The following is a 15,536-nucleotide window of genomic DNA, read 5'->3' on the forward strand; positions in this document are numbered from 1 at the left end:
CGACTAACTTCTCAAGCGGTGCTGGAGACCATTGACAACATGGATCTTGAAGGGCTCCCCATAAATCCATAAGAGCACGAGGGAGTGGAGATCTCTTCTGAAAAGCACGTTGCAATACATCCCAGGTATGCTCAATAATGTTCATGTCTGGGTAGTTTGGGTTCCAGCGGAAGTGTTTAAACTCAGAAGAGTGCTCCTGGAGCCACTCTATTGCAATTATGGACGTATGGGGTGTCGCATGGTCCTGCAGCAATTGCCCAAGTCCGTCGGAATGTACAATGCACATGAATGGATGCAAGTGATCAAACAGGATGCTTAAGTACGTGTCACCTGTCAGAGTCGTATCTAGGGGTCTCATATCACTACAATTGCAGGCGCACTACACCATTACAGAGACTCCACCAGTTTGAATAGTTCCTTGCTGACATGCAGGGTCCATGGATTCATGAGGTTATCTACATACCCGTACACGTCCATCCACTCGATACAGTCTGGAACCAGACTCGTCTGACCAGGGAACATGTTTCCAGTCATCTAAGTCCAACATCGGTGTTACTGGGCCCAGGTGAGGCTTAAAGCTTTGTGTCATGCAATCATCAAGGGTACACGAGCCGGCCTTCGGCTCCGAAAGCCAATATCGATGATGTTCCGTTGAATGGTTCGCACTCTGACGCTTGTTAATGGTCCAACATTGAAATTTGCAACAATTTTCGGAAAGGTTTCACTTATGTCACGTTGAGCGATTCTCTTCAGTCGTCGCTGGTCTTGCAGGATCTTTTTCCAGCCACAGGGATGTTGAAGATTTGACGTTTTTCCAAATACCTGGTTTTAACGGTACACTCGTGAAATGGTAGTTTGGGAAAATTCGCATTTCATCGCTACCTCGGAGATGTTGTATCCCATCGTTCGTGCGCCGACTATAACACCAGGCTCACTTAAATCTTGATAACCTCCCATTGTAGCAGCAGTAAGCGATCTGACAACTGTGCCAGGTAATTGTTGTCTTCTATAGGCGTTGCCGACCGCAGCACCATATTGTGCCTATCTGTATGTGAATACGTCTGCATATACCAGGTCCTGTAGCGCTTCCGTGTACTTCAGACGAGTTTAATAATTCTTGATTGCTCGTTTAAAGGCCGGCCGGTGTGTCCGAGCGGTTCTAGGCGCTTCAGTCTGGAACTGCGCAGCCTCTACGGTCGCAGGTTCGAATCCTGCCTCGGGCATGGATGTTTGTGATGTCCTTAGGTGAGTTACGTTTAAGTAGTTCTAAGTTCTAGGCTACGGACGACTTCAGATGTTAAGTCCCATAGTGCTCAGAGCCATTTGAACCATTTTTTGCTCGTTTAAATGCGCGCAAGTTCTCGATAGCACACAGCAAATTTAAGACCTTTAGTGTGTACATTTTCAATTCTATATAGACTTCCCATGGGCCCTGCACCGAGCCGAATGTTCGTGAAGTGTGATGGACAAGCCGACTAGTGTAACGTCTCAAGTTTGTTGTTGGGCCCTTTATTTCTCGTGGGCCCCGCATTAAAAACAAAGCCAGATGCTGTGATGTACGGTCGTAGGCGCACGACTATAAGTAAATATCTGGGCAGCGTCCTTTTTCTTCGGTAGTGTTTAATGAAGGAAAATGTCCAGAGAGCCTTCGGTTTGCTGATGACAGTGCACCACTAGTGCAGAAAAAATGAACAACAGAATGGAATAACGCAGTGGAGCACGTTTGAAATAGACGTGAAAGTTTATTGTAATATGAGTAAAATAAAGTATTGTGTTTGTGGTCTTCAGTCCAGAACCTGGTTTGATACAGCTCTCCGTGCTACTCTATCCTGTGCAAGCTTCTTCGTCTCCCAGTATCTACTGGAACCTACATCCTTATGAATCTACATCAACATCTACATTTATACTCCGCAAGCCACCCAACGGTGTGTGGCGGAGGGCACTTTACGTGCCACTGTCATTACCTCCCTTTCCTCTTCCAGTCGCGTATGGTTCGCGGGAAGAACGACTGTCTGAATCTACTTAGTGTACTCATCTCTTGGTCTCCCTCTCGATTTTTACCCTCCACGCTGTCCTCCATTACTAAATTGGTGATCTCTAAATGCCTCGGAACATGTCCTACCAACCGATAGTCAAGTTGTGCCACAAATTTCTCTTCTCCCCAATTTTATTCAATACCTCCTCATTAGTTACGTGTTCTACCCATCTAATCTTCAGCATTCTGCTGTAGCACCACATTTCGTTAGCTTCTATTCTCTTCTTCCCCAAACTATTTATCGTCCATGTTTCACTTCCATACATGACTACACTCCATACAAATACTTTGAGAAAAGACTTCCTGACACTTAAATCTATACTCGATGTTAACAAATTTCTCTTCTTCAGAAACGCTTTCCTTGCCGTTGCCAGTCTACATTTTATATCCTCTCTACTTCGACCATCATCTGTTATTTTGCTCCCCAAATAGCAAAACTCCTTTACTACTTTAAGTGTTCATTTCCTAATCTAATTCCCTCAGCATCGCCCGACTTAATTCGACTACATTCCATTATCCTCGTTTTGCTTTTGTTGATGTTCATCTTATATCCTCCCTTCAAGACACTGTCCATTCCGTTCATCTGCTCTTCCAAGTCCTTTGCTGTCTCTGACAGAATTACAATGTCATCGGCGAACTCAAAGTTTTTATTTCTTCTCCATGGATTTTAATACCTACTCCTAATTTTTCTTTTGTTTCCTTCACTGCTTGCTCAATATACAGACTGAATAGCATCGGGGAGAGGCTACAACCCTGTCTCACTCCCTTCCCAATCACTGCTTCCCTTTCATGCCCCTCGACTCTTATAACTGCCATCTAGTTTCTGTACAAATTGTAAATAGCCTTTCGCTCCCTGTATTTTACCCCCCCCCCCCCACCTTCTAAATTTGAAAGAGAATTTTCAAAATTGTCAAAATCTTTCTCCAAGCCTACAAATGCTAGAAACGTAGGTTTGCCTTTCCTTAATCTTTCTTCTAAGATAAGTCGTGGGGTCAGTATTGTCTCACGTGTTCCAATATTTCTGCGTAATCCAAACTGATCTTCCCCAAGGTCGGCTTCTACTAGTATTTCCACTCGTCTGTAAAGAATTCGCGTTAGTATTTTGCAGCTGTGACTTATTGAACTGATAGTTCGGTAATTTTCGCATCTGTCAACACCTGCTTTCTTTGGGATTGGAATTATTATATTCTTCTTGAAGTCTGAGGGTATTTCGCCTGTCTCATATATCTTGCTCACCAGATAGTAGAGTTTTGTCAGGACTGACTCTCCCAAGGCTGTCAGTAGTTCTAATGGAACGTTGTCTACTCCCGGGGCCTTGTTTCAACTCAGGTGTTTTTGTAATTGTATGCCTTAGGTATTTAGTTGAACTGACAGATTTCAGATTTGAATGATTTATCGTGTAACCGAAATTTAACGAACGTTTTTTTTTAGTATTCATGTAAATGGTCTTACGCTTTTCATAATCAGAGCCAATGGCCACTTTTCGCATCATACAGATATCTTGTCTAAATCATTTTGAAATTGGTTTCGACTTCTAATGATTACTAGACGGTAAATGACAACATCATCTGCAAATAATCTAAGACGGCTGCTCAGATTGTCTCCTAAATCGTTTATATACTTCGGTTAGGAATAGCAGAGGTCTGGTAACAATTACTTGGAGGACAACCAACCATCATTCCTGTTTTACTCGATGACTTTCCGTTAATTACTACGAACTGTGATGTTTCCGACAGGAAATCACGAATCCTGTCGCACAACTGCAACGATGCTTCATAGCGACGGAATTTGATTAGAAGGTGTGTTTTAGGCCTTTTGCTGTTCCTTGTCTGTATAAACGATTTGGGAGACAATCTGAGCATGAGCAGCCGTCTTAGATTGATTGCAGATTACACTGTCGTTTATCGACTAGCAAAGTCATCAGAAGATTAAAACAAATCGCAAAACGAATTAGAAAAGATATCTGTATGGTGCAAAAATTGGCAGTTGACCCTAAATAACGAAAAGTGTGAGGTCATCGACATGAGTGCTAAAAGGAATCTAAACTTCGATTTTACGATAGATCAGTCAAATCTAAAAGCCGTATTTTCAACTAAATACCTAGGTATTACAATTACGAACCGCTTAAATTGGAAGGAAGAAATAGAAAATGTTGTGAGAAAGGCTAAGCAAAGACTGCGTTTTATTGGCATGACGCTTCGAAAATGTAACAGATCTACTAAGGAGAGCGCCTACACTACGCGTCTCTGTCTTGTTTTAGAATACTGCTGCGCAGTGTGGGATCCTTACCACATCGGATTGACGGAGTACATCTAAAAAGTTCAAAGAAGGGCAGCACGTTTTGTATTATCGTGATATAGGGGAGAGAGTGTGACTGAAATTATACAGGATTTGGGATGGACATAATTAAAACAAAGACGTTTTTCGTTGCGTTGGAATCTTCTCACGAAATTCCAATCATCAACTTTCGTCTCCGAATGCAAAAATATTTTGTTTGACGCCGACCTACATAAGGAGAAAAGATCACCATGATAAAATAAGGGAAATCAGAGCTCGTACGGAAAATATATGTGTTCGTTCGTTCGTTCTTTTGGGATAATAGAGAATTGTGAAAGTAGTTCGATGGACCCTCTTCCAGGCCCTTAAATGTGCTTTGCAGAGTATGCATGTAGATGTGGATGTAGAAGTCGTTTGAGAGGGACGGTGTCAAAAGCCTTCTGGAAACCTGGAAACATGGAATCAATTTGAGATCCACTGTCGATAGCACTCATTACTTCGTGTGAATAAAGAACTAGTTGTGTTTTACGAGAACATTATTGGCTGCATTTGTGCTGACTATGTGTCAATCTTCCTTCCTTGAAAAATGCACGTTGTACAATGTTTTCCAGTCCACGTGTAAGTCAGCGCGTAATTGGCTGAATAGCACGTTTGAAAGGTCGATTCAAGGGCATACCAACTCCGATCAGAAGTACGCCTCGGTAGCTGTGCGTTAAGCGCAGTAGATTGCTAACCAACCGGGTGTTGGTTCGATTCCCGGCGACTCTGGGATTTTTGCCGCTTAGGGACTGGTGTTCTTCTCACGTTAGTATCGTTATAATGGACATTCCACTGTTGCAAAGGTTGTATGAGCATGCCCCAAAAGCCAGTTAAAAAAATTGGCTATGGCACCATACCGAATAAAGTAGTGGGATATTTAAACTAAACTTCGATTTGATGATTGCTTTATCTTACATGCACGTGATACTTTAGGAATGTCTCATGACGACTAACGCACAGTCCTAACCACCAGAGACGCGTTAGAGAGGGGCATTACCTTTTGCTGGGTTCATCCCGATAGCTGAATAGTCAGTGCGTCTGTGCTCGATTCTCGGAACTGCCAGAGATTCTGCGATGGTGGGAGGACTGGTACGGGGCACACTTAGCAATGTGCCTTTGGGTGGACACCACAGAATATTCTCATTGCCCGCTTCTGTGCAACCACCGCTTTTTACCATAAGGCATTAATGCGCGTAAAATATAAGATACTTTAACATGTTGAATGGTTTGCTTTTCAAACAACTAAATAAGCAAGAGATAAAAAAACACGAGCTTAAAAAGTTTGAGAAACCCAGTGAAACGTTTCATCTACATGAATACTCACAAAATATGGAACATTTCATCTTATTCACTGGCTGTTCATGTGCTACATAAATTACTAGTGTTATTCTATTAGTTGTGTAGAAGCGAATTGACAGTGCCTTTTTGAATAAAGAGTGAATGCTGATGAATTCTTCTCGGGTTATCAGCAGAGTGGTGGCGTCGTCTTGTCGCAACGTTTCAATGCGTTTCGTACTGACTTCGCCAGAAGATGATGGGTACGAAACTCACTGATACGTTGCGACAAGACGACGCCACCACTCGGCTGATAACCCGAGAAGAATTCATCAGTGGATTACGCCGAGAAAGAATGCAATCGCAAGAGTGAATGCATTTGCAGAGAACCACTTATTAATTCTTTCAAAAAGTTATTATCAATTTTTTGTGCTGCTATCTCTTAACCGAAGCAATTGCAACACTTGTCTCATTTACGAGCTGTACCGACCCTGCTTGATGTTTGTTAAGCGCAAGTACGTCGTTCATATTAGCTAGACGAGTGGATGCAAAGCTGAATGCTCCTGGAACCCATTCGTGATTTCTTGAAGTCACTGATATTTCTTCACTCTTCAACATTTTTCAGCATCCGTTTTCGTATTGTTTTCTCGGACGAACACTTGATGTAAACTGAAGATATCACGTATTTCAGTTCTGGGCACATTAATGGTTAATTATCGTTGCTTTGCTAGGTAATGAGAAATTGTGATTTATCTATAAGGTACCGATAAGTTGCCCGTACAATATGTATTGAGACACTGTCGAAGACAGCGTCAGCTTGGATTAACAGAAATCGGGGGTACGGAAAGACCTAAAGCTGGAAGATTGCAGGTTTTTCTCATTTGAGAGAAAGTATCACAGACATGGCAAGCTCTCTGGACTGGCAGAGATTCCAAGATATTCTACAAGGAAATTCCAAGAAATTGTTTTTGGCCAGCAGTTGAGAGTAAATCGAAGAAACACGAAAGTAATGCAAAGCAGAAGAAATGAAAACAGCAGTAAATTTAACATCAGGATTGGTGATCACGAAGCAGATGAAGGAATTCTGCTACTTAAGCAGCAAAATAATCCTTGCCGGACGGAGCGAGGAGGACATAAAAAGTAGACTAGCACTGCTAGGAAGAACATTCGTGGCCGAGGGAAGCCTACTAGTATCAAAAAACATAGGCCTCAATTTGAGGAAGAAATTTCTGAGAATGTACGTTTGGAGAACAGCATTATATGGTAGTGAAACACGGATTGTGGAGAAGATATTGAAAATTGGGTGGACTGACAACGTAAGGAATGAGGAGGAATATGTGGGAAACACTGACAGGAAGGGACAGTATGACAGGACATCTTCTAACACACGAAATAACTTCCATGGTACTAGATGGAGCTGCAGAGGGTAAAAACTGTGGAGGAAAACAGAGATTGGAATACATCCAGCAAATAACTGAGGACGTAGGTTGCAAGTACTACTCTATGTTGAAGAGGTTGGCACATTGAAGGAATTCGTGGCCGTATCAAACCAGTCAGAAAGCTGATGACTCATAAAAAAATGTAGAAATATACCCGTAGACGCATCACTCGTAACAAGCTGTTTGAGGAGGAATAGTAAATATTGTATTTTACGCGGTGGTAGTATAGACTAATTTGAATTAAACATTCCATTTAGCATGAGTCCAATTTTTATTGGTCACAGAGATAAATTTTCATTTTGGGTGTTGGCTATGGGGTTTTTTCTTTTTTAGCGATTGTCATTTTCATTACGAAATTTACAGCGTGAACTTTCAACTGCGGTTGTGATTGTTACTTATTCTCAAATATTATAGTTTCTACCCTGTATACGCATGTCGCACTTACTTACAAATGGTGAGTATGCCAATATATTATTAGTGTACGAGTTTTGTAATTGGAGCGTAGCTTCTGGCTGTAGAGAATGAGGTAGATGATTTCCTAATCGCACAGTACCAGCTTCAAGTGTTGTTACTCTTGTCTGCACTAAATTATGTGACTCGTGCAGTGTCCAGGGGTCGTATTTTACCTGAACGTGCAAATGAACAGTGTGTGGATGGAATAGGAGACATGATTTATTCGGTACAACGTAGTCCTTCAACAAGCACACCCACAATTTCTGCACTTATCAGTGATTCACGTATAAGAATGTGGCGGAAATTACATACGTACGGTCTCTATGCTTGTCATTTAGAGGGGATTCAACACCTCCGACAAGAAGATGAATGTAGACCGTTGGAATGTTGTCGCTGGTTAATTGGAAGTCGCCATGTGATCCCGTTAATGGTGTTTGCTGATGAATCCACTTTCACTCGTGAACGGTATCAACATACACGTAACTCACATTGGTGGTCTGACGAATGTGAAGACATAATTTCAAGAATGCTTTTCTGTAAATGTATGGCGCCGTATGAAAGATAATCGGTTTACTGGGGTTTTAATGTTCCCATGTTGTCTTACAGGGACCCTGTGGTGTCACCGCCAGACACCACACTTGCTAGGTGGTAGCCTTTAAATCGGCCGCGGTCCGTTAGTATACGTCGGACCCGCGTGTCGCCACTGTCAGTGATAGCAGACCGAGCGCCACCACACGGCAGGTCTAGAGAGACTTACTGGCACTCGCCCCAGTTGTACAGCGGACTTTGCTAGCGATGCTACACTGACGAAATCTCTCTCATTTGCCGAGAAGATAGCATAGCCTTCAGCTAAGTCAATTGCTACGACCTAGCAAGGCGCCATCACCAAGTTATATTGAGATGATAATACTGTATCATCAAGAGCGATGTTATACAATTATGGATTAAAGTTAAGTATTCCAGAAGCTACGTACTTTTCTTTATAGCATTCGTTACGTATCCTGTTTCAGACCTCACGCCAGCCTGCGTGAGTTTAAGCGCGTGCCTTTCGGCTTCCTCTCATTGTGTCTAGGCTGTCTTGTCTAGACACAACAGACCCCTTTATCTAGGCTTCTTGAAAACGAGCTTCATGCGTTATTGGCAGAGGTTCCTATTGCTACAAAGATAGATATGTTCTTGACGCAGCCCCTGCACAGTCTAGTCGTCGGGTGCCACATCATCTAAACCTAACATTTCCCGGAAGATGGATCGGAAGAAATGGTCACGTTTCTTGGCCACCGAGGACGCTGTACCTTACCTATTCAGACTTTGCCTGCAGGAATAGTTGGTGAGTCAAAAAAGAAAGAGCAAACACAATAGACGAAGTGATCGTTCGGAATATGAACAGTGCTTACCTCACAAAAAAATTACACTAAGAAGACCAGAGATGAACTACACGTGGTGACGTCAAAAATATTCGAAAGTGCATTCATGTCGGAGATAGAATTTATGAAAATCTACTTTGAACATAAAGATTAGCGCACTCTGGGTGTGCGTGTTCAAGTTACATCCTAACAGATGTGTCTCTGTAATCAATAAGAATTTGATACATGTGATGTGGAATGTTTCATCTGAATTAGTCCACACTACCATCTAATAAAAGCTATATTACTAAATGGGTAACACTGGTTCATTAAGTACCGTCCCAGTTGCAGGCTACCTATCTAACGGCTTCTAGGGACAATAAAAATTTCATTTTCAGTATATAATGTAAATTTTGACCGAATTTTAAAGTTTAAGATGCTGTTGTAATCTATTCATTAAATGGTGTAATCTAATGTTAAATGTTTAATACGGTAAGTCAAGCAGTGCAGTTAGATAATGCGTACACGGGGTGTTTGGGAATTCCCATCATGATCTTCTAGAACTTGTAGAGGGGAGGAAGCACAGAATATTTTGAATAGGAACACATGTCTGGGAACTTACCGATCTAGGACGGTTTCAGTTCAGAAGCGTAACTCGTACACTTCCGCTTGAAGAAATGAATTAGGCGTGATGCGGTATAATTATTAGGTAACAATTCGAAAGGAAACATATCGAAACACCTATTTATCACTTAAGGATACCGGGTACTTATAAATGGTGGAAAAATCGAAATTTTTATGACTTTATTAAATTCTATAGTAAAGTTACAGTCATGTATGCCGCCACGCCCCCTTTATTTCTGTTACAGAAACCAGTATTATTTCGAAAAGAACTGTGAACTTTCTGTTTCCAGCGATTATACGTATGACACATAGTATATGTTGGTAACAGTGCAGGTTTCTTGTGTCTGTAAGTGATTACCTTTGCTACTATTTACTTTTGTTTCGCTGAAGCAGTTTGTTCACGTGTTACTGAATGTTTGTTGCCCAAGAGCTACATATGTTTGACGAAGTACATATCCTTCAGTGTGCAATAAATACGAACTATGCCACGTATCAATAAATTCAATAAAAGGAAATTCCGTGGTAACCAGTTCACACACAAAGCAAGCCACACTGTTGAAAGTAACCTATGTATCTGTTGTTCAGGGAAGAAACTCCCACAACGCACGCCTCCTGGTGATTCAAATTTTTGTGTTAACATTGACACTGTTTGTAGTGGATTTGTTGTTGTTGATGTGGGTATCTTATCTTCTTTGAGAAAGGAAGTGGCGAAATGTAAACAATGTGATGGTGTAGGCTGTCTGGAAATTACCGGAAATAACTGAACAACAAAGTAGCAGGAAGGGTTTAGTGTCAAAATTAGTTGTTCTGTGTAGATCCTGCAATAAATCTACCTCGAAAATGACTTTGAACATTGTGCGTAATTCATATGATGTGATATTGAAGTTAGTATATGCAGTGCGTGCAACAGGAAAAGGAAAAAAGGCTGCTGAAACTTTTTGTGGTTTGATGGACCTTCCTCCTCCTCCCAGTAGGTACAGCAAGTACATAAAAATAGTTTTAGATGCCTAGACGGTTGTGTCTGAAGCATCTATGAAACGTGCCGTAGAATAAATTGTAAATATTAGTGGGACCAGGGACATTGTTGTTGCACTTGATGGGACATTTCAACGTCGAGGACATAGTTCCTTGAATGGTGTTGTAAGTGCTACTTCCCTGGAGAATGGAAAAGTTGTTGATGTTGAGTGCTTATCTAAGCACTGCCACACCTGCCATGGTAACACTGAAGGACACATTGAATTTATGATGGTTAGAGTGGAGGTATGGAGTGAGATGGAGCTCTAAAAATATTTCATAGGTCGGTGCCCGTTTATAACGTTAGATATATGAAGTAGCTAGGCGATGGGAACTCTAAAGGTTTCAGTAAAATTAATGAGTTCAGTGGTTATGGTGATAGCTTGGTAGCAAACCTGGAGTGTTGTAGACATGTACAAAAGAGGATGGGTTCTAGATTGAGGAAGCTACGAAGAGAAATGAAAGGAAAGTTGCTCTCTGATGGAAAATCTCTGTCTGGCCGAGGCAATTGTCAGAAACTCAAATAGACCTTCTTCAGAGTTATTATGGACTGGCCATTAGACGAACTGCACCTCTGAATGGTGTTACATCAATGAGGAAAGCTGTGTGGGCCACCTACTCTTCTAAGTTGTCCACAGATGACCACCCTGTTCAGGGACTTCGCCGTAAAGGAGCAGATTCTTGGCGTGGTTACCAAAAAGCAAAAGAAAGTGGTCAAATATACCATCATAAGCATTCACTGCCTGGGAATGTTATGAATGAAATAAAACCAATTTTTAGACACCTGAGTGACCCTGTTTTGCTTAGTAAATGTCTTCAGGGGGTACTCAGAATACATATGGAAAAGATTACCCAGGAATAAATACATCAAAAGTTGGTGTACTAGATGCAGTCATATGTTTCAACGATGAAGTGATAGGATGGTTGGAAGTCCTGAGAAATTTAGGCATAAAATGTGTCTCTAATATGTAAGATCACTTGCTTGTGTGTGACAGGCAATGGGTGCATGAAGCTGAAAGATTCGTTCTTCAAGTTACCAAAGAAGCAAGAAGTGCTGAAAGGTATGCCAAGAGGAAGAAATGCTGCAGGATGAAGACTATGCTTCAGGAATGTTCTGAGGCACAGTTTAATTGGACTCATATCGTCATTCGTAACTTCCCGCAAGTTGTATTTTTCAGAATTCAGGCACAAATATTTCCTAAAGTTTATAAAGCATTGCTCTATTTTTTTATGTAGCTTGCAATAGTCCATACTAATGTAGTAGACCTATGCTTTATTGCAGAATCAACTAAATTGTAGAAAAAATAACATTTTTATTAGGAAAAAATTATTAAAATGTAAGATGCGATATTTTTTATCCTTGTAATGTACATAACAGGTGGAATTAAATAGGTCTAGTACCTAAGCCATCATGTGATGCATATCTGGTAAAAATTTGCTCTCCTTCAAATGTATAACATTGGATTAAACGGTACCTCAATTTGAGGAAGCATTTTGGAAAAAAAATTCACTAATTTCTTTGTAATTTTTTAATGACCCTAAGCAGGTTCAAAAATATTCAAAATACTTCTAATTTGTCTAGAAAGTGTGCTGCATTACCTAAGATCAACAAAAGATCTGTAAAACATATATATTATAAACAGTGCCTGAAAGAAATAGGTGTTGATTTTTACATAATATTGAGCCAGAAAAGTACCCTGTATCCTTAAGGATGTTTTTTTTGTATTAACACCTAAACATTATACGTTTACCTTATTCCAAGACAGAAAGAACGAAGCATACTGTACGCACAGAACACAATGTTCCAGTGTTAGTGCAAACAAACGTTAAGTGATGAAATGATGCTTCGCTATGTTTTTTTTTTTTTCGAACTGTCACCTAATATTAGGGCTATTCGGTCGCGAAATGGAAACTACTGTGAAAACCCATGAAGCTTTGCACAGATGTATTGAGTAATATCTCTAGTACGCCCGTCGATCGCGCCACGTCGTTCTTTTCAGCTCCGAGCGCACAGTGAACACGGCTAGAAAATAGTATCGCCCACCAAGTGTGAGAGCCTGGTGAGAAATTTCACCTGAAGCTATGCAGCCTTCATATCATAAGAGTTATGCGTTTCCTTCTTCAAGACAGTTTTCAGCCGCATTTCTCAGGGACAATGAAGATGCTCCTGCAGAGTTTTCGATGGGAAGTATTGGATCATCCATAATACAGCCTGTGATGTCTCCCTCTGAGTTTGATCCCTGCTCACATGAACATATGGCTATGAAGACAACATTTTGGCACAGGCAGCGAGCTGTAGACTAGGGTAGAGAATTGGCGGAAAGCACTGGCGGCGGCCTTCTAAGACGAGGGTACTGGAATGTTAATACAGCGCTGCGACGAATGTCGAAGTCGGAGCGGCGACTATGTAGCTGGAATTTGTAGCTAACTGTTGCAAATAAAACATTCTTGATTTTCACAGTGGTTTCTATTTCGCGGCCGCTCAGAAATTACTTTCCGGGTACCCCTTGTAACTGTAATGCGTCACGCCTAATTCAATTCCTCAAGCGGAAGTGGATGATTCAGAATCTCAATTGAAATCCTCACAGAAGGGAAACGTTGCATTTCCGGACGTGAGTTCCTATTCAAAACATTATCTACTCACTCCCACGTACAAGTTCTAGATATTTGTACTGGGAATACCCAACCCCCTGTATGTGTTGAGGTACCGTAGCTCACGGAGCGCAAATTACCCAGATTACATTCATTCACTATCTGAGGATGAGAACGAAACTTTACTCATAGTTTTAAACCCTTACGAAATTTTTCCCCACTAACAACCTGCCCACAAAATGATGGGCGGAAAATAGTTTATTAAGTACTAAATTTTCACTATTCATGCAGTACAACTAGAGCATCAGGCATTACGTTTTAATTTGTTACTTCTTCACTATCAGCTTTGTCCGCAGCTCGTTGTCGTGCGGTAGCGTTCTTACTTGCCACGCCCGGGCTCCCGGGTTCTATTCCCGGAGGGGTCAGGGATTTTCTCTGCCTCGTGATGACTGGGTGTTGTGTGATGTCCTTAGGTTAGTTAGGTTTAAGTAGTTCTAAGTTCTAGGGGACTGATGACCATAGATGTTAAGTCCTAAAGTGCTCAGAGCCATTTGAACTATTTTTGAACTATCAGCTTTATTTGCAGTACATTTTGCAGACTATATCCTCGTATACCACTGAATGTACCTGCAAAATTACATTATTGTACGACACACAGTTCAGGACATTGAGATCCGTGAAAAACCTAACATTTGCTTAAAACGAAGCACAGACTGTACTCATCCGATTTGTTAATAACCGGCGCACGTAACGTCTTCCAGCAAATTTTAAACATAATTTTGAACCGTTTCTAAATTTTTTCTCGCTTACATGCTTAACGACAAATATTTAACACATTAACATAACCAGACTTTTGGAGCTGTTTTACACATGGCAGTGCGATTCTTTACATAATCTGGGATTGGGGGATTTAGTGTTATTTACTAACACTTATAAATAGCCGTGCGGGTCGCAGTGCTTCACGAGCTCAACCCATGAAATCTTAACATGTTGCGGCGAAAAGCGTCCTATAGCGACTCGACGAGGTTAAACATAATTTCAAACCCTTTCTAAATATTTTCTCGCTTACTTGCTTAACGTCAAATACGTAACACATTAACTCACTTGTAAAGTATTCAGACGTCTGGAGTTGTTTTATAGAAGAGAGTTCGATTGTTTAAAGATTCAGGGAGATGAGGGTCTGGTGGTATTTACTAACCCTCCTAAACGTCCGCCCCCATAGATGAGTGGTCCGCGTGACGGATTGCCGTCCTACGGGCCCGGGTCCGATTCCCGGCTGGGTCGGGGATTTTCTCCGCTCAGGGACTGGGTGTTGTGCTATCTTCATCATCATTTCGTCCCCATCCGGCGCGCAGGTCGCCCAATGTGGCGTCGAATGTAATAAGTCCCGCACGAAGGTGGGCGGACCTGCCCCGCAAGGGGCCTCCCGGCCAATGACGCCAAACGCTCATTTCCATTTTATCCTTATAAACCATCATGAATGTAGTAGTGCTCCACGTGCTCAATCCTTGAATGGTATGAGATGAAAGGTTAACATGTAGCGGAGAAAGAATCCCTGCATTGAGCACCGTACAGCGATTCGACGAGGGTTTATACACAAGCAGTTGCTATAGTGGCAGAACGCTAAGTGAGTGGAAGACTTACCCACGATACGAGGTGGACGATGTCGGCGCGACGGTAGATGCCAACAGCAGCGGCGGCAGCAGCAGCAGCAGCAGCAGCAGCATAGGCAGCCACGGCTGTGGGGCGAGCATGGTGGCGTCCACCGGACAGGCACACGCCGCCCACATGCGCTGCCTTTATACGCGCCCTTATCACCACTACTGGCGCCCTCTCCAGAGGGGACCGCGAAACGCGGAAACGTGGTACAGCACGTCGCCCTGCCATTCTCATCACTGGAATGATCTTCAGTCATCACCTTGACTAGCAATTTTCTTAACCCTTCGTTTCTACTGTCAACTAATTTAATATTATTGGTGATGTGGACTTTGAGTGGCGCCATGTTAAATTTTTTATTCGAAAATAAGAGAAAAAATATTGTAAGATTTTAAACATGGTTGTGCTTCAACAACTCCTCATGCGAGATCTTCAAAGAACTGGAAATAACAGACCACCAGTTGTAAAATACACGTTTATTAAAATTTGACCATGGTTTCGGCAGTTTTAGAACTGTCTTCTTCAGAAGGTCTTATACCTATTCACAAATATTACGACACTGTGTGTGGAACAGAGATGTTATCTCGTCACTAGCTCTACACGTAGCATACTCACGCTCTTAGGATATTTAAATATCATATACCGTATATACAAATCTTTCAAGTGGCACACTACATGTTGTTGGGTCCATTGTCAGATGTGTGAGATTAAAAAATAAGTTTAAGATGAAGCCCTACAGTAGAGACCTACTACTTTAAAATTATGCATTTGAAATGGCAGTTAAATGGA

The 15,536-nt window shown here is 41.7% G+C and overlaps 1 protein-coding gene across 1 annotated transcript in view; it reads right to left on the minus strand.

Moving 5' to 3' along the window:
* Nucleotides 1-14,847, minus strand: part of LOC124613400 (carboxypeptidase B-like) — a 120,228-nt gene extending 105,381 nt beyond the window's left edge. Inside the window, exon 1 of the mRNA XM_047142103.1 lies at nucleotides 14,736-14,847. Within this exon, the coding sequence (XP_046998059.1) occupies nucleotides 14,736-14,845 (110 nt within the window). The 5' untranslated portion in view covers nucleotides 14,846-14,847. The remainder of the gene's footprint in view (nucleotides 1-14,735) is intronic.
* Nucleotides 14,848-15,536: the final 689 nt, after the last annotated feature.

The sequence above is a fragment of the Schistocerca americana genome, chromosome 4 (genome assembly GCF_021461395.2).
Source record: "Schistocerca americana isolate TAMUIC-IGC-003095 chromosome 4, iqSchAmer2.1, whole genome shotgun sequence".
NCBI classification, from domain to species: Eukaryota; Metazoa; Arthropoda; class Insecta; order Orthoptera; family Acrididae; genus Schistocerca; species Schistocerca americana.